Below are 22472 nucleotides of genomic sequence, written 5' to 3' on the forward strand. Positions count from 1 at the left end.
AAGATAGGAGAGACCGGGGGGTTTATAAACAACATAATGCACTATCCTTTTTCTTTTGATAAGGACAATTAACATGTGAAATGATTATATCTACTTGTCTATATAAATGGGTTAGATTTTTTTCCCCCTTTTTGCAGTCTCTTTAGCAGATTGCCTATCATGTGCATCATGGTCTGATTTAATCCATTTTCAATAGTCAAACGATTTCATTCTTTTCTTTATTTTCTGGGAAGGATTCACTGGGTTGGTAGATGACTTTATATCAATATTTGTATTTTCTCAACAATGGGTATGTCACTTAAAACTCTGCTCTTTGCATCCAGCGTCAACGGCTAATTAATCTCGATATCCTTTGAAAGACCTTGGTTTAGACTCAAACTGCTTAAGACAATTTTTATTCAACCCCCATCCCTGACAATAAGGGGTGCTTCTGGGTCACAGAGGAGGGAGTCTTATACCATTCTCAAAAAACTCTGAAAAGAGTCTTCAAATAGTTTTAACATGTTTTTAATACATTTTTTGAACCAGTTATCTGTAAACTTAAATTAAAAACTTCTTTAATATGTGTTTATTTACAAGCTGAGTAACCTCAGCATTCATGGTGCATTCTAATCTTCCTAGATAGTCCCTTCATGCTAGAATAAAAGATTAAAAGCCCTAAATAAATGCACTCAGTAATATTCCTCAAGCTCTCAAGTACAATATAAAATAAAAGAGAAGAGCTATTAAATTTCAATTATGCTCAATGCCTGATTTTCCTTATAATCACTCTAGGCATTATGGGTGTATCCATTAGAAATAACAACTATAGCCCTACATTTGAACATATTTTTTGTATTATACAAGTATGTAACTTTTGCCTTTTATATAAATGCATTTAATATTCTTTCTTCTAATACAGAGCTATCAAGGATGATGTATACCTTCATTTCTGGATACATGAAATTAACTAAGGATGATGATGATGGCTGCAAAAATTAGATTTAAAAAAACCCTGAAATATCACCATTAGGGTGACATCAAAAAGTGTTATCACCAAGAGGGCAGACAGCAAAAGGAAGAAGAAATACAATCCTGCAGGCTGCAGAAGGAAAACCACATTCACAGAAAGATACACAAGATGAAAAGGCAGAGGGCTATGTGACAGATGAAGAAACAAGATAAAACCCCAGAAAAACAACTAAATGAAATGGAGATAGGCAATCTTCCAGAAAGAGAAATCAGAATAATGATAGTGAGGATGATACAGGACCTCGGAGAGAGAATGGAGGCAAAGATCGAGAAGATGCAAGAAATGTTTAACAAAGACATGGAAGCATTAAAGAACAAACAAAGAGAGATGAACAATACAATAAATGAGGGCTTCCCTGGTGGTGCAGTGGTTGAGAGTCTGCCTGCCGATGCAGGGGACACAGGTTTGTGCCCCGGTCCGGGAAGATCCCACATGCCGCGGAGCAGCTGGGCCCGTGAGCCATGGCTGCTGAGCCTGCATGTCCAGAGCCTGTGCTCGGCAATGGGAGAGGCCACAACAGTGAGAGGCCCATGTACCCCAAAAAAAAAAAAAAAAAAAAAAAAACAATAAATGAAATGAAAAATACACTAGAAGGAATCAATAGCAGAATAACTGAGGCAGAAAAACAGATAAGTGACCTAGAAGACAGAATGGTGGAATTCACTGATGGGGAACAGAATAAAAGCAAACGAATGAAAAGAAATGAAGACAGCCTAAGAGACCTCTGGGACAACATTAAATGCAGAAACATTTGCATTATAGGGGTTCCAGAAGGAGAAGAGAGAGAAAAAGGACCCAAGAAAATATGTGAAGAGATTAGAATCGAAAACTTCCCTAACATGGGAAAGGAAATAGCCCCCCAAGTCAAGGAAGTGCAGAGAGTCCCATACAGGATAAATCCAAGGAGAAACAGGCCGAAACACATATTAATCAAATTACCAAAAATTAATGACAAAGAAAAATATTGAAAGCAGGAAGGGCAAAACAAAAAATAACATACAAGGGAAATCCCATAAGGTTAACAGCTGATTTCTCAGCAGAAACTCTATAAGCCAGACCAGAGTGGCATGATATACTTAAAGTGATGAAAGGGAAGAACCTACAACCAAGATTACTCTACCTGGCAAGGATCTCATTCAGATTCGATGAAGAAATCAAAAGCTTTACAGACAAGCAAAAGCTAAGAGAATTCAGCACCACCAAACCAGCTCTACGACAAATACTAAAGGAACTTCTCTAAGTGGGAAAAACAAGAGAAGAAAAGGACCTACAAAAACAAAATTAAAACAATTAAGAAAATGGTAATAGGAATACACATATCGATAATTACCTAAAACATGAAGAGATTAAATGCTCCAACCAAAAGATACAGGCTTGCTGAATGGATACAAAAACAAGACCCATATATATGCTATCTAAAAGAGACCCACTTCAGACCTAGGGACACATTCAGACTGAAAGTGAGGGGATAGAAAAAGATATTCCATACAAAGGGAAATCAAAAGAAAGCTGGAGTAGCAATACTCATATAAGATAAAACAGACCTTAAAATAAAGAATGTTACAAGAGACAAGGAAGGACACTACATGACGATCAAGGGATCAATCCAAGAAGAAGATATAACAATTATAAATATACATGCACCCAACATAGGAGCACCTCAATACATAAGGCAACTGCTAACAGCTATAAAAATGGAAATCAACAGTAACATAATAATAGTGGGGGACTTTAACATGTCACTTTCACCAATGGACAGATCATCCAAAATGAAAATTAATAAGGAAACACAAGATTTAAATAGACCAGATAGATTTAATTGATATTTATAGGACATTACATCCAAAAACAGCAGATTATACTTTCTTCTCAAGTGCACACTGAACATTCTCCAGGATAGATAATATCTTGGGTCACAAATCAAGGCTCAGTAAATTAAAAACAACTGAAATCACATCAAGCATCTTTTCTGACAACAATGCTATGAGATTAGAAATCAATTACAGGGAAAAAAACGTAAAAAACACAAACACATGGAGGCTAAACAATACGTTACTAAATAACCAAGAGAAAATTGAAGAAGTAAAAGAGGATATCAAAAAATACCTAGAGAAAAATGACAATGAAAACACGATGATCCAAAACCTATGGGATGCAGCAAAAGTAGTTCTAAGAGGGAAGTTATAGCTATACAAGCCTACCTCAAAAACAAGAAAAACCTCAAATAAAAAATCTAACATTACACCTAAAGGAACTAGAGAAAGAAGAACAAACAAAACCCAAAGTTAGCAGAAAGAAAGAAATCATCAAGATCATAGCAGAAGTAAATGAAATTGAAACAAAGAAAACAATACCAAAGATCAATAAAACTAAAAGCTGGTTCTTTGAGAAGATAAACAAAATTGATAAACCATTAGCCACACTGATCAAGAGAGAGGGGACTCAAATCAATAAAATGAAAAAGGAGACATTACAACAGACACTGCAGAAATACAAAGCATCCTAAGAGATTACTACAAGCAACTGTATGCTAATAAAATGCACAACCTGGAAGAAATGGACAAATTCTTAGAAAGATATAGCGTACCAAGACTGAACCAGGAAGAAATAGAAAATATGCACAGACCAATCACAAGTAATGAAATTGAAACTGTGATTAAAAATCTTCCGATGCACGAAGTCCAGGACCAGAGAGCTTCATAGGTGAATTCTACCAAACATTTAAAGAAGACATAACACCCATGCTTCTCAAATTCTTCCAAAAAATTGTTGAGGAAGGAAAACTCCCAAACTCATTCTATGAGGCCACCATCAGCCTGATACCAAAACCAGAAAAAGATATGACAACAAAAGAAAATTACAGACCAATATCACTGATGAATATAGATGCAAAAATCCTCAACCAAATACTAGCAAACAGAATCCAACAACACATTAAAAGGATCATACACCATGATCAATTGGGATTTATCCCAGGGATGCAAGGATTCTTCAATATACGCAAATCAATGTGATACACCATATTAACAAATTGAAGAAGAAAAATGATATGATCATCTCAATAGATGCAGAAAAAGCTTTTGACAAAATTCAATACCAATTTATGATAAAAACTCCCCAGAAAGTAGGCAGAGAGGGAACCTACCTCAACATAATAAAGGCCATATATGACAAACCCAGAGCAAACATCATTCTCAATGGTGGAAAACTGGAAGCATTTCCTCTAAGATCAGGAACAAGACAAGGATGTCAACTCTTACTACTATTATTCAACATAGTTTTGGAAGTCCTTGACACAGCAATCAAAGAAGAAAAAGAAATAAAAGGATTACAAATTGGAGAAGAAGAAGTACAACTGTCTCTGTTTGCAGATGACATGATACTATACATAGAGAATCCTAAAGATGTCACCAAAAAACTACTAGACCTAATCAATGAATTTGGTAATGTTGCAGGATACAAAATTAATGCACAGAAATCTCTTGCATTCCTATACACTAATGATGAAAAATCTGAAAGAGAAATTAAGGAAACACTCCTATTTACCACGGCAACAAAAAGAATAAAATACCTAGGAATAAACCTACCTAGGGAAACAAAAGACCTGTATGCAGAAAACTATAAGACACTGATGAAAGAAATTAAAGATGATGCCAACAGATGGAGATATATACCATGTCCCTGGATTGGAAGAATCAATATTGTGAAAATGACTATACTCCCCAAAGCAATCTACAGATTCAATGCAGTCCCTATCAAATTACCAATGGCAGTTTTTACAGAACTAGAACAAAAAATCTTAAAATTTGTATGGAGACATAGCCAAAGCAGTCTTGAGGGAAAAAAGTGGAGCTGGGGGAATCAGGCTCCCTGACTTCAGACTATACTACAAAGCTACAGTAATTAAGACAATATGGTACTGGCACAAAAACAGAAATATAGATCAATGGAACAGGACAGAAAGCCCAGAGATAAACCCATTCACCTATGGTGAACTAATTTATGACAAAGGAGGCAAGGATATACAATGGAGAAAAGACAGTCTCTTCAATAAGTGGTGCTGGGAAGACTGGACAGCTACATGTAAAAGAATGAAATTAGAACACTCCCTAACACCATACACAAAAATAAACTTAAAATGGATTAGAGACCTAAATTTAAGACCAGGCACTGTAAAACTCTTAGAGGGAAACATAGGAAGAACATTCTTTCACATAAATCACAGCAAGATATTTTTTGATCCACCTCCTAGAGTAATGGAAATAAAAACAAAACTAAACAAATGGGACCTAATGAAACTTAAAAAGCTTCTGCACAGCAAAGGAAACAATAAACAAGACAAAAAGATAACACTCAGAATGGGAGAAAATATTTGCAAATGAATCAACAGACAAAGGATTAATCTCCAAAATATATAAACAGCTCATGCAGCTCAATATTAAAAAAACAAACAACCTAATCCAAAAATGGGCAGAAGACCTAAATAGACATTTCTCCAAGGAAGACATACAGAAGGCCAAGAGGCACATGAAAAGCTGCTCAATGTCACTAATTGTTAGAGAAATTCAAATCAAAATTACAATGAGGTATCACCTCACACCAATTAGAATGGGTATCATCAGAAAATCTACAAGCAACAAATGCTGGAGAGGGTGTGGAGAAAATGGAGCCCTCTTGCCCTGTTGGTGGCAATGTAAATTGATACAGCCACTATGGAGAACAGTATGGCGGTTCCTTCAAAAACTAAAACTAGAATTACCATATGACCCAGCAATCCCACTACTGGGCATATACCTAGAGAAAACCATAATTCAAAAAGACACTTGCACCCCAATGTTCATTGCAGCACTATTTACAATAGCCAGGTCATAGGAGCAAACTAAATGCCCATCGACAGACAAATGGATAAAGAAGGTGTGGTACACATATACAATGGAATATTACTCAGCCATAAAAAGGAACAAAATTGGGTCATTTGTAAAGACATGGATGAACCTAGAGACTGTCATACACAGTGAAGTAAGTCAGAAAGAGAAAAACAAATATCATATATTAACACATATATGTGGAACCTAGAAAATGGTACAGATGAACCGGTTTGCAGAGCAGAAATTGAGACACATAAGTAGAGAACAAACGTATGGACACCAAGGGGGGAACGTGGCGGGGGTTGGGGGTGGTGCTGTGATGAATTGGGAGATTGGGATTGACATGTATACACTGATGTGTATAAAATGGATGACGAATAAGAACCTGCTGTATAAAAAAATAAATAAAATTAAATTTTAAAAAAAAGTGTTATCACCTCACTCACACCTGTTATGATGGCTATTCACAAAAAGCTAAGAAGTAACAAATGCTGGTGGGGATGTGGAGAAAAAGGAACCCTTGTACGCTGTTGTTGGGAATGTAAACCGTTACAGCCCCTATGAAACAGTATGGAGGTTCCTCAAGAAATTAAAAACAGAAATACCCTAAGATTCAGCAATCCCACTTCCTGCTAGAGATATCCAAAGGAAATGAAACTATTATCTCAAAGAGTTATCTATAATCCCATCTTCAATGCAGCATTATTCACAATAACAGGGCTATGGAAACAACCTAAGCGTCTGTCAGTAGATGACTAGATCAAGAAAATTTACGCACGCGCGCACACACACACACACACACACACACATACATATCGTTCAGTCTTAAAAAGGAAATAAATCCTGTCATTTGCAAAAACATGGGTGAAACTGGAGGGCATTAATGATAAGTGACACTAAGTCATATAGAGAAAGACTAATACTGCATGGAATCACATATGTGGAACCTAACAAAATAAAAAAGAGAGACAGTATAATTCATAGAAACAAGAGAGTTGCCAGGTATTGGGGAGTGGGGGAAATAGGCAGAGGTTGGTATTAAGAGTACATACTTTCAGTTATAAGATGAATAAGATCTGAAAGTCTAATGTGTAACATGATAACTATAGTTGATAACACTGAACTCTATAACTGAAATTTGCTAGAAGAAGTAGAACTTAAATGTTCTCACTAGAAAAAAAAAGGTAAATATGTGAGGTGATAGATGTGTTAATTAGCTTGATGGGGGGGAATCCTTTCACAAAGTATACATATATCCACGTTGTAAAGTTTAAAATGTTTTACATTTTTATTCATCAATTATACCTCAGTAAGTCTGAAACAAAATTTTAAAAGCAAATAAAATAGAAAAGAAAGTGGATCAAAATACTAGATGAACAACATACAGTTTTAAAAATAAAAATACATGAAGTGCTGTGGAATGATGGGACTACATAAATGTTAATTCAATTAGGTAACTGAGTAGTGAATAATTGTGGTTTTTACTTCATTTATGGTCTTGGACTTCAGAAGTTTTAATTTATTGGTTAATTCTAAAGCATAATGTGTGTGAGAGTGTTTGGAACAGTTATTACAGATGCAAAAAGATGTCTATTTCAACACTTGTTTTTTTGTTTTTTTTTTTGGCGGGGGGCGTGTACGCTGGCCTCTCACTGTTGTGGCCTCTCCCGTTGCGGAGCGCAGGCTCCGGACGCGCAGGCTCAGCGGCCATGGCTCACAGGCCCAGCCGCTCCGCGGCATGTGGGATCTTCCCAGACCGGGGCATGAACCCGTGTCCCCTGCATCGGCAGGCGGACTCTCAACCACTGCGCCACCAGGGAAGCCCCTCAACACTTGTTTTTAGAAGAATTTTAAGGTCAAGACCTCAGCACATACATCTCTGTACTCATCTGTGGATACTTCAGTCAAATATTGGGTTGGCCAAAAAGCCTGTTTGGGTTTTCCATAACTGCTTACAAAAAACCCAAAAGAACTTTATGGCCAACCCAATATTTAGCACTCTAACAAAGTGCTGTGCTTTTGTGGGAAGAACGCTAATGTATTTATTTACATACTCTTTCTATATTTTGTCCTAATTTCTTTCCTACAACTGCTTTCAAAATGCCTACCATATTACAAATATTCCTGATAAAAAGAGAAAAATACTAACTGAAAGCTTCTTTAGTTTAGACAATTTGATCCAATTGAATCCAATGCCAAAAAAAAAAAAAAAATACATGAGAAACCCCAAACAAAACCATAGTAATTGCTCAAACTGCAGTAAAACCCTCAGTGTTTTCATAAAACAAACTAAAGTAAAACAGTAAACTGCCTTTTTTTTTAGTAAAATCATCCATGTTCTCCCAGTCGAAAATGTAACTATCATCACAATGAAGAAATAATGAAGAACCATAAAAATAAACTATCCCTTATATTTAACATTTTTGTTGCTAGTAATCAAATGTCACAGAGATTATTTCATACTGCAGCCTAAAGTAATTCTGAAATTCCAAGAGCATTTATTTATTATTGCCCAGTAGCAAGTCATTTGAATGACTATGCATCAAATTTTGTCCACACGATGAGATAATTGCTACTGTCAGTTTGATTGTTTTTCTTGCATGTGGTATTAGTAAGTGCTGTTGAAACTCTGGTGCTAGAGACTAAATGTCCCCCTGCTGCCAAAACTTACATGTTGAAACCTAATCTCCAATGTTAGGGTATTTGAAGGTGAGGACTTTGATAGGTGATTAGGTCATGAAGGCAGAGCCCTCATCAGTGTGATTGTGCCCTTATAAAAGAGGACCCAGAGAGATCCCTGCCCCCATCTGCTATATGAGGACACAGTAAAAAGATGGCCATCTATGAACTGGAATGCAGGCTGTTAGCAGACACCGAATCTGCTGGCACCATGATCTCTGAATTCCAGCCTCCAGAACTGTGAGGAATACATTTATGTTGTTTATAAACCACCCAGTCTATCCTTTTTACTTTTTTTTTTTTTTATAGTAGCCTGAATGCACTGATACCACATAGACCTGCATAGCTCTCTACTGATCGTGGTATGTCTTTGCCAATGTCTGCAAAGATACCCCATCTACTGCCATGTTTCAGTAGATGTCTTGATGCATAGCAATTTTTCTGCTCCCATTATAATTCATGCCACACCTCACCATGTTAACACAGGCTCTGTGTTAGGTATTTTGGGAAATCCAAGATGAGTAGTAAACAATCTCTGCAATCAAGGAACCTAAAATGATTGTGAGTGTGTATGAGTGTGTGTGTGTGTGAGTGCAATGGAGGAGGGCAAGGAGGAGTGCAAGGCAGAAGTAAGAGCAGTGAGAAGATATCGGATTGGCCAAAAAGTTCCTTTGGTTTTTAAGTAAAAGTAAAAGACACATTTTTCATTTTCATGAAGAAATTTATTGAACAATGCATTCATCACTTTGTTCCACTACCTTCTGACATTTTTCAAGCAATTTCATAATTCTATCTTCCCAAAACATTTTTTTCTTTTTGAGTAAAGAACTGTTCCAGGTGCCTTTTACAGTCTTCCAGGGAATTGAAATTTTTTTCCATTAACAGAATTTTGTAAAGACTGAAATATCAATAAATGTAAATCTGAAGGGGCAATGCCTGGTGAATACAGCAAATGAATCAGAACTTCCCAGTCAGTCTGTAACAGTTTTTGCCTGGTGATCAAAGAAACATGCAGTCTTGCATTATCCTGATGGAAGATTATGCGTTTTCTGTTGACTAATTCCGGATGCTTTTCATCAAGTGCTGCTTTCAGTTGGTCTAATTGGAAACAGTACTTGTTGGAATTAATTGTTTCATTTTCTGGAAGGAGCTCATAATAGAGGACTCCCTTCCAATCACACCATATACACAACATCACCTTCTTTGGATGAAGACCAGCCTTTTGGTGTGGTTGGTGGTGGTTCATTTCGCTTGCCCCGCGATCTCTCCCATTCCACATTATTGTACAGTAACCACTTTTCATTGCCCATCACAATTCGTTTCAAAAACATAATGTTTTCATTACATTTAAGTAGAGAATCAGAGAATCGCATGCGGAAATATGGTCAAGAAGTTTTTTTCTCTTAAATTATATGGAATCCAAACATCAAAGTGATTAACATAACCAAGCTGGTGCAAATGATTTTCAGCACTTGATTTGGATATTTTGAGTATGTCAGCTATTTGGATATTTTGAGTATAGCATCTCCCGTGTGGTATAATGTTGACTGTTCTCAATTAATGTCTTGATTTGATCACTATCATCTTCAACTGGTCTACCCGACCGTGGAGCATTGTCCAGCGAGAAATCTCCAGAAAGAAACTTCGCAAACCACTTTTGACACGTTCGATCAGTCACAGCTCCTGCTACATACACTGCACAAATCTGTTTTTGAATTTCAGTTGTGTTTTTACCTTTCTTGAAATAATCAAGCATAATATGCCAAAAATGCCGCTTTTTTTTCCATCTTAAATATTAAAATAGCTATACAAAATTTTTCCAATTTTGATGTTTTTTTTTTTATAATGCACGCTGATATGACAGCTGTGACAATACAATCTCACAAAATTGTTTCGAACGAAGTTAAAGACAAGTAAGTGCTACTAGAGCCATCTTAGGGAAAAAACTGAACGAAGGTTTTGGCCAACCCAATATTTTTTTTTGTTTTTGATACCTTTCATATAAAGGGTGAAAGTTTATTCTGAATGGTCAATTTTTCTAAGTCCTTTGTATACTGTGGCCATCAATCTCTAACAATATTGCCTTGTTGCTATATTTAGTATATTCCCTTCTTTCATTAGCCCATGGGGTTGGTTGATATTTAGATTTTCATTATTAACAGGGGAAGGTACAAGAGCAAATTTGGGAAGTTGTTAACTCCCTGGTTGTAGGAGAGTTTGCTCAAGGCAAATATCACATATAGTAGTCTGGTACCAAGGTGGCATTTTGAAAGGGTAAACTGTTGAAAAATTTTATAAAATAATATATCTTCAACAAAGTAGCTCGTTAAAACATATGCAGCAATGAGCTGAGAGCAATAACAATAATATATGAACATAAAAAACAGCTACCTTTTCTACAAATCTAGTATGAATATTATTTATTAAATATCAAAATAAAGAAAATATTTATTTAAAATATATTAACACAAAGTAGAGTTTGTGTGTGTGTGTGTGCATGTGTGTGTATTTAAAATAAAAAGAAGAAATATAGATCAATGGAACAGGATAGAAAGCCCAGAGATAAACCCACACACATATGGTCACCTTATTTTTGATAAAGGAGGCAAGAATATACAATGGAGAAAAGACAGTCTCTTCAATAAGTGGTGCTGGGAAAACGGGAGAGCTACATGAAAAAGAATGAAATTAGAACACTCCCTAACACCATACACAAAAATAAACTCAAAATGGATTAAAGACCTAAATGTAGGGGCAGACACTATACAACTCTTAGAGGAAAACATACGCAGAACACTATATGACATAAATCACAGCAAGATCCTTTTTGACCAACCTCCTAGAGAAATGTGAATAAAACCAAAAATAAACAAATGGGACGTAATGAAACTTAAAAGCTTTTGCATACCAAAGGAAACCATAAACAAGATGAAAAGACAACCTTCAAAATGGGAGAAAATATTTGCAAATGAAGGAACTGACAAAGGAATAATCTCCAAAATTTACAAGCAGCTTATGCAGCTCAATACCAAAAAAATAAACAACCCAATCCAAACATGGGCAGAAGACCAAAATAGACATTTTGCCAAAGAAGATATACAGATTGCCAACAAATACATGAAAGAATGCTCAACATCACTAATCATTAGAGAAATGAAAATCAAAACTCCAATGAGGTATCATCTCACACCAGTCAGAATGGCCATCATCAAAAAATCTACAAACCATACATGCTGGAGAGCATGTGGAGAAAAGGGAACCCTCTTGCACTGTTGGTGGGAATGTAAATTGATATAGCCACTATGGAGAACAGTATGGAGGTTCCTCAAACAACTATGAATAGAACTACCATACGACCTAGCAATCCCACTACTGGGCATATACCCTGACTAAACCATAATTCAAAGAGTCATGTACCACAATGTTCATTGCATCTCTATTTACAATAGCCAGGTCATGGAAGCAACCTAAGTGTCCATCGACAGATGAATGGATAATGAAGATGTGTCACATATATACAATGGAATATTATTCAGCCATCAAAAAGAAACGAAATTGAATTATTTTTAGTGAGGTGGATAGACCTAGAGCCTGTCATACAGAATGAAGTTAGAAAGAGAAAAACAAACACCGTATGCTAACACATATATATGGAATCTTAAAAAAAAAAAAAATTGTTCTGAAGAACCCAGGGGCAGGAGAGGAATAAAGATGCAGACGTAGAGAATGGACTTGAGGACACGGGGAGGGGGAAGGGCAAGCTGGGACGAAGTGAGAGAGTGGCATGGATTTATACATACTATCAAATGTAAAATAGATAGCTAGTGGGAAGCAGCCTCATCGCACAGGGAGATCAGTTCGCACAGCACAGGGAGATCAGTTCGCACAGCACAGGGAGATCAGCTCGGTGTTTTGTGACCACCTAGAGTGGGGGGGATAGGGAGGGTGGGAGGGAGACGCAAGAGGGAGGAGATATGGGGATATATGTATATGTATAGCTGATACACTTTGTTATAAAGCAGAAACTAATACACCATTGTAAAGCTACTATACTCCAATAAAGATGTTAAAAAATAAATTAATTAAATAAAATAAAATAAAAAGAAGAGTTCCCAGGGAAGAGTGTTGTTAGCCCATACTAACATATATCTGAGAATGAGATTTTACATTATAAAAATTTTCAGGACAAATCAGAATTTGATAGTGATAGGATAGAACCATGTTTGGATATCTAAGACAACATTTTTTTTCACCTTCTGTAAGACGTTTGTTTAAATACAATGTCATCCAATATCAATGTATACTCATAAAATTTCCAGGAGCATCTTGGAAAAGAAGAGTTTTCTTTCTATTTTTTATTTTGCAAGTGTTCACTTAATTATTCTTTATAGTGTTACTGCGACTCCATTAATGGAACAGCAAAGTGTGTGAGAGAAAAGGTAGGAAAAGGAAAGAGAATCACATTTCTCATCGAATGCAGTTTTAACTGTCTCAGTTTGATGCCATACAGATGAGAATGGTGGACAAGTAATCAAAAACTCCTCCCTTTATGCAGATGAAATGAGGGTTGGAAGTGTATTCAATGACTGTAATTGTACTATCATCACTCTTAGTTCTCTCAAATGTATTACATCCATTTTTACCATCAGGTGAATTTATACATAAGTGTGAAAATAGCACATGTAAAACAATCTGTGAAAAAGTTAAACTTCTTTTAACAGTCTTTAAAAGATATTAACATGATTGTTCAAATCCATTATCTGAATTATTATCAACTGGTCAAGTTTATATTCTGATCTCTATTGACACTTGTCACTATACCACCATGAAGCTGCCATGAATGAAAAATGCTACTTCAAATTGGAGAAAAAAAAAAAAATGCCCTTCAAATAAGTCCAGTGGAGAGAAAATTAACAAGCATGAGAGTGAGAAAGAAAAGGCCACAAATAAGCAATACAGTACAAGACAGCAAATGGCTGAAGCAATAAATCTTTGAATTGTGAATTTAAGTTTGCAGCTTAAATTCACATAATTTTAGGGATTTTCATCTGATAAAATTATATGGAGTACTTAGTACTGCATACGATGTCCAATTACAGTGTATTCTCTGTTACTTAATAAATTTATTGCTTATAACAGTGTCATAAGTATTTCTTTGGAACCAAAACTTCAAGGTAAAGAGATATGGCACACTGAGGTTATTTATAAGTTACTGAATTGCAAAACTGATATACTTTGTACTTAAGGGGAAGAAATTATAAGAATTATTTTTTAAAACTTTTCATAATTAATTTTTGGAGGACTATTTTAATTGTTGAATATGTTATGACTATATGGACTACATTTTTTATTGAATAGAATATGACAATTGATTTTAACTTTTAGAATCTAAATATTGAAGGAAAATTGGAAGCGAAAACACCATTTACTTCCAATGCTTAATTCAATCCTATGACCTAAATAAAATAGGCTGGGATGTTCCTTATCTGGTTAAATATTTTAAAAAATGAGGTATCCTGTATTTATTAAACTAATCAGAACTTATAAACTTAAATATATAGGCTGAATTCATCCTCTTATAAAATACTTTCAAATATGAGATTACACGGCTCTGTGTTAAATAAACATATTTTCCGTGTTTTACTATGTTTCTGACTTTCGGCTATTTAATATTTTTAAATAAATTTATTGAAAAGATAGTTTTAGTGCCGAAAGTTAGTCTCTAGCACATGGATCACACTTAAGAAAAAAGCAAAAAGGAATATGTAGATGAGTAAACAGTTTGCCAAATATAAAATGTCTAAATGGAGACTAATTTTACCCATTAGAAGAACATTATTTAAAATAAATTCCCTTCAACTGTTTTTTTGGGTTTTTTATATGTTCTTGACCATAACCTTTCCATATGCAATACTGTTTTTAAACTTGGGCAAGATAGGCCCCTTCCCTGATCCCTTCGTCTGACTATTCTGTAGCCCACCTCTTGCCCAGGGATGTGCCTGCTCACTTCCCCTATGAGATCCTAGACTAATTTACAGCCCACAATGTGGTAAGAACTGAAATTGGGAGCAAATCTTTCAAACTTCTAGAGTAATTTGAAAGAGTAATTCTGTCTGGTGAATTTCCTAATAAAAACTCTTGGAATGTATTTATATGTGCTTTTATTTCATTTTCCTAGAAATTTTTTTCACTTTGTAAAAGTATCATTTCAAGACGAATTAAAAATAAAAACAAATCTTCTATTTTATAGTTTGTTTAAAAAGTACTGTTCTACAACTCATTGGTACCTGGTACCCTGGAATTTCCTGCTACCTGAACCTTCACAGGCCTCTTTTCCAGGTCCACATTCCCAGGGTCAGAACACATGACCCATATGTGCACTCTTAGACCCAGTGGGCAGTGTTTGCAGGGAGGTGTGGCAGCTTGAATATGTAGGCTGGGAAGTCTACATGCATCGTGAAGGATGGAGCTGAGTTTGGGAATAGAGGGTGGCCAGGTGCAGGCTGGGACTGAGACCACTTTCCTATACCTTCATGTCCCAACAAGAAAATCACACAAGTCCCAGAATTCTAAATTTAAACTTGTCCTTCTAGGTTGTTATGAAAGCGTATTTGTCAAGGTAGGAGGATGGAACATATTGTATTTAACCATATGTAGCTTAATTTATAACTTTTAATATTTATACATTTGATATGTGAGATTCTATCTGCATTCTTACTCTGAGCCTTGTAAATGTCCAGATGAGTGGGCCTGCTGTTGAGAAATTTAAACTTATTAAAAAATATGTTTCAGGTACACTCAGATTTATATCAGCTTCTTTGATAGATACAAATCCAGTAGGTTCTCTTATCACAGACTCTTAGAATTCAGAGGAACCTTTGACCTAACTTCAAGTTTGTAAAATCTCTGTTAGCTAGTCAGACAGCTTTTATTTGAACACCTCTAGGAGGTGGGTGCTACCTAAGTTCTGTTGTAGTCACCCTTACTCAAGGAAAAGAAAGTTGTATTTTCAGAAATGTGTAATTGTGTTCTGAGGAAGAAAAGCATGTTTAAGAAACACATTTCTGGTTACAGACAGACAAATATAAAAAAATTCACAGATTTTTCAAAATTAATACAACTTCTCAGAGTGAAGGAATTATAACAAGTAATGAAACAGAACTACTGTGCAAACTAGGGACAATATGATGACAGGAATGTGAGAAAAGGAAAAATGTAATGTTTTTTCTTCGTTTATTCTATCAGCAGCAGAAGCTTAGTCTGTAAAATACAGCTATTTCCACTTGACTATTCATTCAGGTCATAAGACCTCTTCTCATTAACATATTTGTTCTTTATCTGGTCTTATGTCGCCTACCTAACTTTGGGATCATCCTCAAAAAAAAAAAAAAAAAATCAATTGTGAACCTATTTCTTTCACTTAATTATCCAAGACTTCTCATGTCATCTGCTACTTGATCCAATTCATACAACACAGGATTTTAAAAATCACTTAAAAAATTTATTCACCCTGTCTTCCAAAATAAAAGGAAATAGAGACATTATCTGTACTTGATAAGAATTTTGAAAAGCACAGAAAATCCACTAATAAAAATTTTACTAGATCTTTTTGAAGCAACTGAGGTCAAAATTCTTAAAAGAAGGTGTGTAGAAACTGAAGGACAGTGGCATGTTTACAAAGAGGTTCTTGTGATTAGCGAAGAGTTCATTTTTTAGAAAGTGTATGGCTATATTTAAAATATAAAGGGGTTTTCCTCTTAGTACTTAAAATTATATAGTAAATATCATTGCCTTATTCTTCTTACTTTGAGTTTTGCAAAAACATAATATATATATGATTATGATGTCTGCATCTAAAAATATGTGTGTGTGTGTGTGTGCGTGTGTGTGTGTGTGTGTGTGTGTGCGTGCGCACTCATGCACTCATCTCATAGTCTTCTGGTTATTTAAACATAATGTATTATCTTTCTTACTCTCTCTTAGCCCTCCCACACTCTCACTAAGGGGCCAATTTAGATCCAATGATTGAACAGTCTAAAAAGTAACAGTCACAGAATAAAGCTTTAATTTTTATTTCCACTGGAGGTGAAGTACTCAATGTGAACTTTGAATATGATAGTAGAGGGAAATCCATTTGGAAACTTGGTATTCTTTTGAAAATAATAATTAATAACCATTCTGTGTTATTAATACAATAATTTATTCTATGAAGAAAATATCAACAGGTATATCAGAATTCATTATTGTCTACATAATTTTTAACATTAGAATAGATTAAATTATATGGTTCAAACATAATATTATTTTTTTCTTTTAGCATGTGGGATTGTACAGATTACTGCTTAATCCCAATAAATGTACTCTTTTATGCTTACCATTTCTAATGGTTGGGTATGTAAGATAATAATTTTGATATTTTCCTTCTGTGTCGTATTAGATTACTGTAAATTTGTATGTCTATAACTTTTCTGCTTGTAGTTTTGTGATATTAATTATCTCAAAGATTCTTTAAGGCAGTGGCTAAAGGAGCATACAGCATCCATGATCTGGGATATTTGTTGTACAAGATGACATCTATTATTTCATTAGATTCTGAAATGCTAAGTTTTATTTAGTGGTAGATATAGTAAAAAAGATGTTTAAGAAATATTCTTCAGTCAACTGACTAGCTATCCTGGCTTTCCCTGTCCATGCTTTGAAGAATCTAAACCTGAAATCTAGTCTTCTATCTTAAGCAGAAAAAAGGAAAATATGTCCCATCACATACATATTTTACAGCTTCATTTTTGAAGTACATATAATGTGATCTATCAAACAAACATGTAGAAAGATAGGTCTCAGAATGTGTGAGGATCACTTACAAAATTTGCTATATTATCATTAATGCCCAAGAAACTTCAACTTTTCTAAAGTGTCAGATAAAGGAACAAATACATGTATTATTATTATTTGGGAAATAATAATAAATTTAAGGAATAAACCAAATTTTGTGTTGTATCATGTGTTACATGCCTATAGGCCCAGGCAGGCAATGCAAGTGTTCTTAGATGCTCAAGTGAAAAACGATACAAGGTTGAAGGGCCATGAGAGCCTATGAGCTCTCTAAAGAGGGCAGAAGAGAGTTCCAGCAAATTTTGCCATGTGATAATCCAGTCCTAGTGTTGCCAGTCTGTCGAAAGAAACAACAAATTCAGATTTTTTATGTGTAATTTTCAATTATTTAAAACACTGTATAGTTGACCCTTGAAGAACATGGGTTTGAACTGCACAGGTTCTCTTATACGTGGATTTTTTTTTCCAATAAATACTACAGTACTACACAATCCATGGTTGGTTGAACCCATGTATGTGGAACTATGGATATGGAGGGCTGACTATGGGATTTGGGCATGTGCAGATTGTGATATATGTGGCAGTTCCTGGAAACAATACCCCGTGGATACCAAGGGATGACTGCACTTCCCAAACAACAACCAAAAAACATACTTACTGATCATATTAGTTCTGTGCCTGTCAATTTCTAATACAATATTACAGTATAATGAAATCCAAACTGTCAGGTACAAAACCACAAAGAAATCTAGGAGGAACTATATATTATTTCTGAAAGATATTAGTCTAACGTGGTGAAATGTCTACAGGTACATCATCCTGATAAAAATGCTGAGTATTTTTAGGGGGTGGAGTTACAAATAATTTGAACAACATAAACAAATATGCAGAACATGTAAAATAATGGCTCTTTGTCCATCATTATCGTAGGAAGCACAAAGTGGAATTGTAGTAGGCTCAGAGATAAACAACAAAATTGTGGTTGATCAATGATATCCATGTAGTAGGTGGAGGAGAGAAGTTGCAGTTGAGGTCAAGAATGCATAAAGATAAGAAGAGAAAGGATTTTTTTTTTCCTGAAAAGATAACAACTAAGATGGAATATTATTGGGTCTACAATGTATACATAAGGTAAATCTTTGGTAAATCTTTATTACAGGAGTCTGGAATAACAGTACTATGAGAACTTCTTGTAAAATTAAAAAGAAAAGGAAAGGAAAGAGGAGAGGTTTGGAGGCCAGTAGGGATTACAAGTGCAGACCCTCAGGACTGTATATATTTGCAAACTTTAAAAGCTTCTGCCTGAGGGTCTGGCATCCAATCAGCCTGAAACTAGGTGATCACTGAATTCCTTTCTTTGGAACACTGAAAAATCTTGGCACATGCTGAACAGCAGGGGCAAATCAGGAATAAATAAGGCAGTATATACAACCAAAAAGATTTAAGAGACAACAAAGAGCTAGGGCAGGGTTGAATGAGAAGGATCATCACCTACACAAAGTCACTACTTCAAGACGGATAGAGGTAGCAGTTTTGCCTAATATATAGAAACAGACACAGAGAATTAGGCAAAATGAGGAGACAAAATATGCTCCAAACAAAAGAAAAAACAAAACATCAGAAAAAAAAAACCTTAATGATATGAAGATAAGTAATTTACCTGGTAAAGAATTCAAAATGATGGTCATAAAAGTGCTCACTGAACTCAGGAGAAGAATGGATGAACACAGTGAGAACGTCAACAAAGAGTTAAAAAATATATAAGAAAGAATCAATCACAGCTAAAGAATGAAGTAACATGAGTAGCATAAATTAAATGAAAAATACACTAAAGGGACTCAATAGCAGATAAGATGATACAGAAGAATGATTAGCAATCTGGAAGACAGGGTAATGGAAATCACCCAATCCGAACAAAAAGGGAAAAAAAGTTAAATATGGATAGCTTAAGGACCTCTGGGACAACATCAAGCACGAGAATATTTGCTTTATAGGGATCCCAGAAGTAGAAGAAAGAGAGAATGGGGAACAAGTGTATTTGAAGAAATACTGGCTGAAAACTTCCCTATCCTAGAAAGGAAACAGACATCCAGATCCAGGAAGCCCAGAAAGTCCCAAACAAGTTGACTCCAAAGAGACCTACAAAGAGACACATTATCGGTAAAATGTCAAAAATTAAAGAGAGAGTATTAAAAGCAGTAAGAGGAAACCAACTAGTTAATATAATGGAAGCAATTTTTTCAGCAGAAACTTTTCAGACGAGAATGGAGCAGCATGATATATTCAAAGTGCTGAAACAAAACAAACAAACAAACAAAAATTTACACCCAAGAATACTGTATCCAGCAAGGTTATCATTCAGAATTGAAAGTGAGATAGTTTCCCAGACAAGCAAAATCTAAAGGAGTTCACCACCACTAAACTGGCCCTTAAAGAAATGTTAAAGGGACTTCTATAAGCTGAAATGAAGTGGCACTAATTAATAAGAAAACACATGAAACTAAAAATCTCACTGGAAAAGGCAAATATATAGTAATGGTAGTGGATCAATCACTTATAAAACCTGTGTGAAGGTTAAATGACGAAAGTTGAAAAAAAAAACTATACAATAATTAGAGAAGGCACAAAATAAAAAGATGTAAAACATGATGTAAAAGACATAAAATGTGGAAGCAGGGAATAAAAATGTAGTATTTGTAGAATGCATTTGCACTTAAGTGACTACCAACATAAAATAAACTTTTCCATATATAAATAGTTATATATGAACCTTACGGTAACCACAAACCAAAAACCTATAGTAGATACAGAGAAAATAAAGACAAAAAAATCCAAACATGATACTAAAGAAAATCATTAAACAATCATTAAACAAACAAACAAACAAAAAAACCCAATACCCATCTATACGCTGCTTATAAGAGACTCACTTCAGATCTAAACACACACAGACCAAAAGTGAAGGAATGAAAAAAACTGTTTCATGCAAATAAAAACAAAAAGAAAGCTAGGGTAGCAGTACTCACATCAGATAAAATATACTTTAAAATAAAGACTGTAACAAAAGACAAAGAAGAGCATCACATAATGTTAAAGGGATCAATCCAACAAGAGGATAGAGCATCTGTAAATATCTATGCACCCAACATAGGACCACCTAAATATATAAAGCAAACATTAATAGACATAATGGGAGGGGTCCAGAAATGTACATTTTAAAAAGTGCACTAGTAATCGTGATGCAAAAGACCCCATTTTTGAGAAACACCTCACTGATAAAGCCTGTATTGCAAATCAACAGTTATGAAAGGAATGCTGAGAGAAAGCATATCATAACCTTTTGAGATCCATCACAGAAAAAAAAATATATACATGCTTTGGATATTTCTTCTTGCCACTATCAGAGGTAGATTATTGGAATGGATAACCAAGGATTTGGCGGTAAGTTCCTAACATTTCCCTTTTCTCAATTTATGTTCATTCTTTTTGCTTACATTAAGAACCTTTTTAGTATATTAGCTCAACTCTGAGAGCTGTTCATTGCTAACTACTTCATGTCAAACCACTGATAAACTCTCAACTACAGATCTTGATGACCAGGTCTTTATTATTGTCTCTGGGATCAATTTCTTGATTGTTTTTTCCAGTCTATTCTAAAACTCTGTGAGGGCAAAGGTATTTTCCAAAATAAGGCCAATCAGCCACTCTGCAATTTCACCCTAAGCCTCTTTTGCCAATGAGTTCCTTTCTGGAAATGGATTCTAGGTAACTGTGTTTGGATCAAGTATCTTAAGTACCACTGAAGAAGAACTAATAAATATACTATATGCAGGTTGATGATCATAACTAAGGTACTATGCTTCTTCTGTTGGTGATAGTAAGAAGAATCAATGAAGGAAAAGAAAAAGTAAAATTTCATACAATTTTATAAAGACCTAATAGGCTAAGTCAAGAAAAAAACATTGAGAACTTACACTTGGAGCACTGTCCTTGGGTCTCCAACTTCGCTCCCGTCACCAATTGTCAAGGTGTCATAGCCAATTTCCAGATCGAATTCTTCAAAATTTATCTGGATAACCTAGCAATAAACAGAAACAAACATCTCAAATATATTTCATTATATAATAAAAGAAAACAAAAGAGCAATGGGAGAAAAACATTTAAAATGCACTCCGGGATAGCTTTCCAAGATGGCGGAGGAGTAAGACGCAGAGATCACCTTCCTCCCCACAGATACACCAGAAATACATCTACACGTGGAGCAACTCCTACAGAACACCTACTGAACGCTGGCAGGAGACCTCAGACCTCCCAAAAGGCAAGAAACTCCCCACGTACCTGGGTAGGGCAAGAGAAAAAAGAATAAACAGAGACAAAAGGATAAGGACGGTACCTGCACCAGTGGGAGGGAGCCGTGAAGGAGGAAAGCTCTCCACACACTAGGAGCCCCTTCGCGGGCAGAGATTGCGGGAGGCGGAGCGGGGAGCTTCGGAGCCGCGGAGGACAGCACAGCAACAGGGGCGCGCAGGGCAAAGCGGAGAGATTCCCGCACAGAGGATCGGCGCCGACCGGCGCTCACCAGCCCGAGAGGCTCGTGTGCTCACCCGCCGGGGGCGGGCGGGGCTGCGAGCTGAGGCTCGATTTCGGTTTCGGTCGGAGCTCAGGGAGAGGACTGGGGTTGGCGGCTTGAACACAGCCCGAAGGGGTTAGTGCGCCACGGATAGCCGGGAGGGAGTCCGGGGGAAAGTCTGGACCTACCCAAGAGGCAAGAGACCTTTTCTTGCCTCTGTGTTTCCTGGTGCGCGAGGAGAGGGGTTTTAAGAGCGCTGCCTAAAGGAGCTCCAGAGACGGGCGCGAGCTGCGGCTAAAAGCTCGGAAACCAGAGACGGGCGGGAGACGCTAAGGCTGCTGCTGCCGCCACCAAGGGGCCTGTGTGCGAGCACAGGTCACTGCCCCCACCCCTCTTCCGGGGAGCCTGTGCAGCCCGCCACTGCCAGGTTCCCGGGACCCAGGGACAATTTCTCAGGGAGAACACACGGCGGGCCTCAGGCTGCTGCAACGTCACGCCGACTTCTGCCGCC

General features: G+C 36.1%; 1 protein-coding gene across 2 annotated transcripts in view; it reads right to left on the reverse strand.

The window, feature by feature from the left end:
- CSMD3 (CUB and Sushi multiple domains 3) overlaps positions 1 to 22472 on the reverse strand; it is a 1097972-nt gene that overhangs the window by 542669 nt on the left and 532831 nt on the right. For both annotated transcript variants that reach the window (XM_007468748.1, XM_007468747.1), the window contains one exon: positions 21366 to 21469. In XM_007468748.1, the coding sequence (XP_007468810.1) occupies positions 21366 to 21469 (104 nt within the window). The remainder of the gene's footprint in view (positions 1 to 21365; positions 21470 to 22472) is intronic.

Source organism: Lipotes vexillifer, unplaced genomic scaffold, assembly GCF_000442215.2.
Source record: "Lipotes vexillifer unplaced genomic scaffold, Lipotes_vexillifer_v1.1 scaffold1679, whole genome shotgun sequence".
Classification (NCBI taxonomy): Eukaryota; Metazoa; Chordata; class Mammalia; order Artiodactyla; family Lipotidae; genus Lipotes; species Lipotes vexillifer.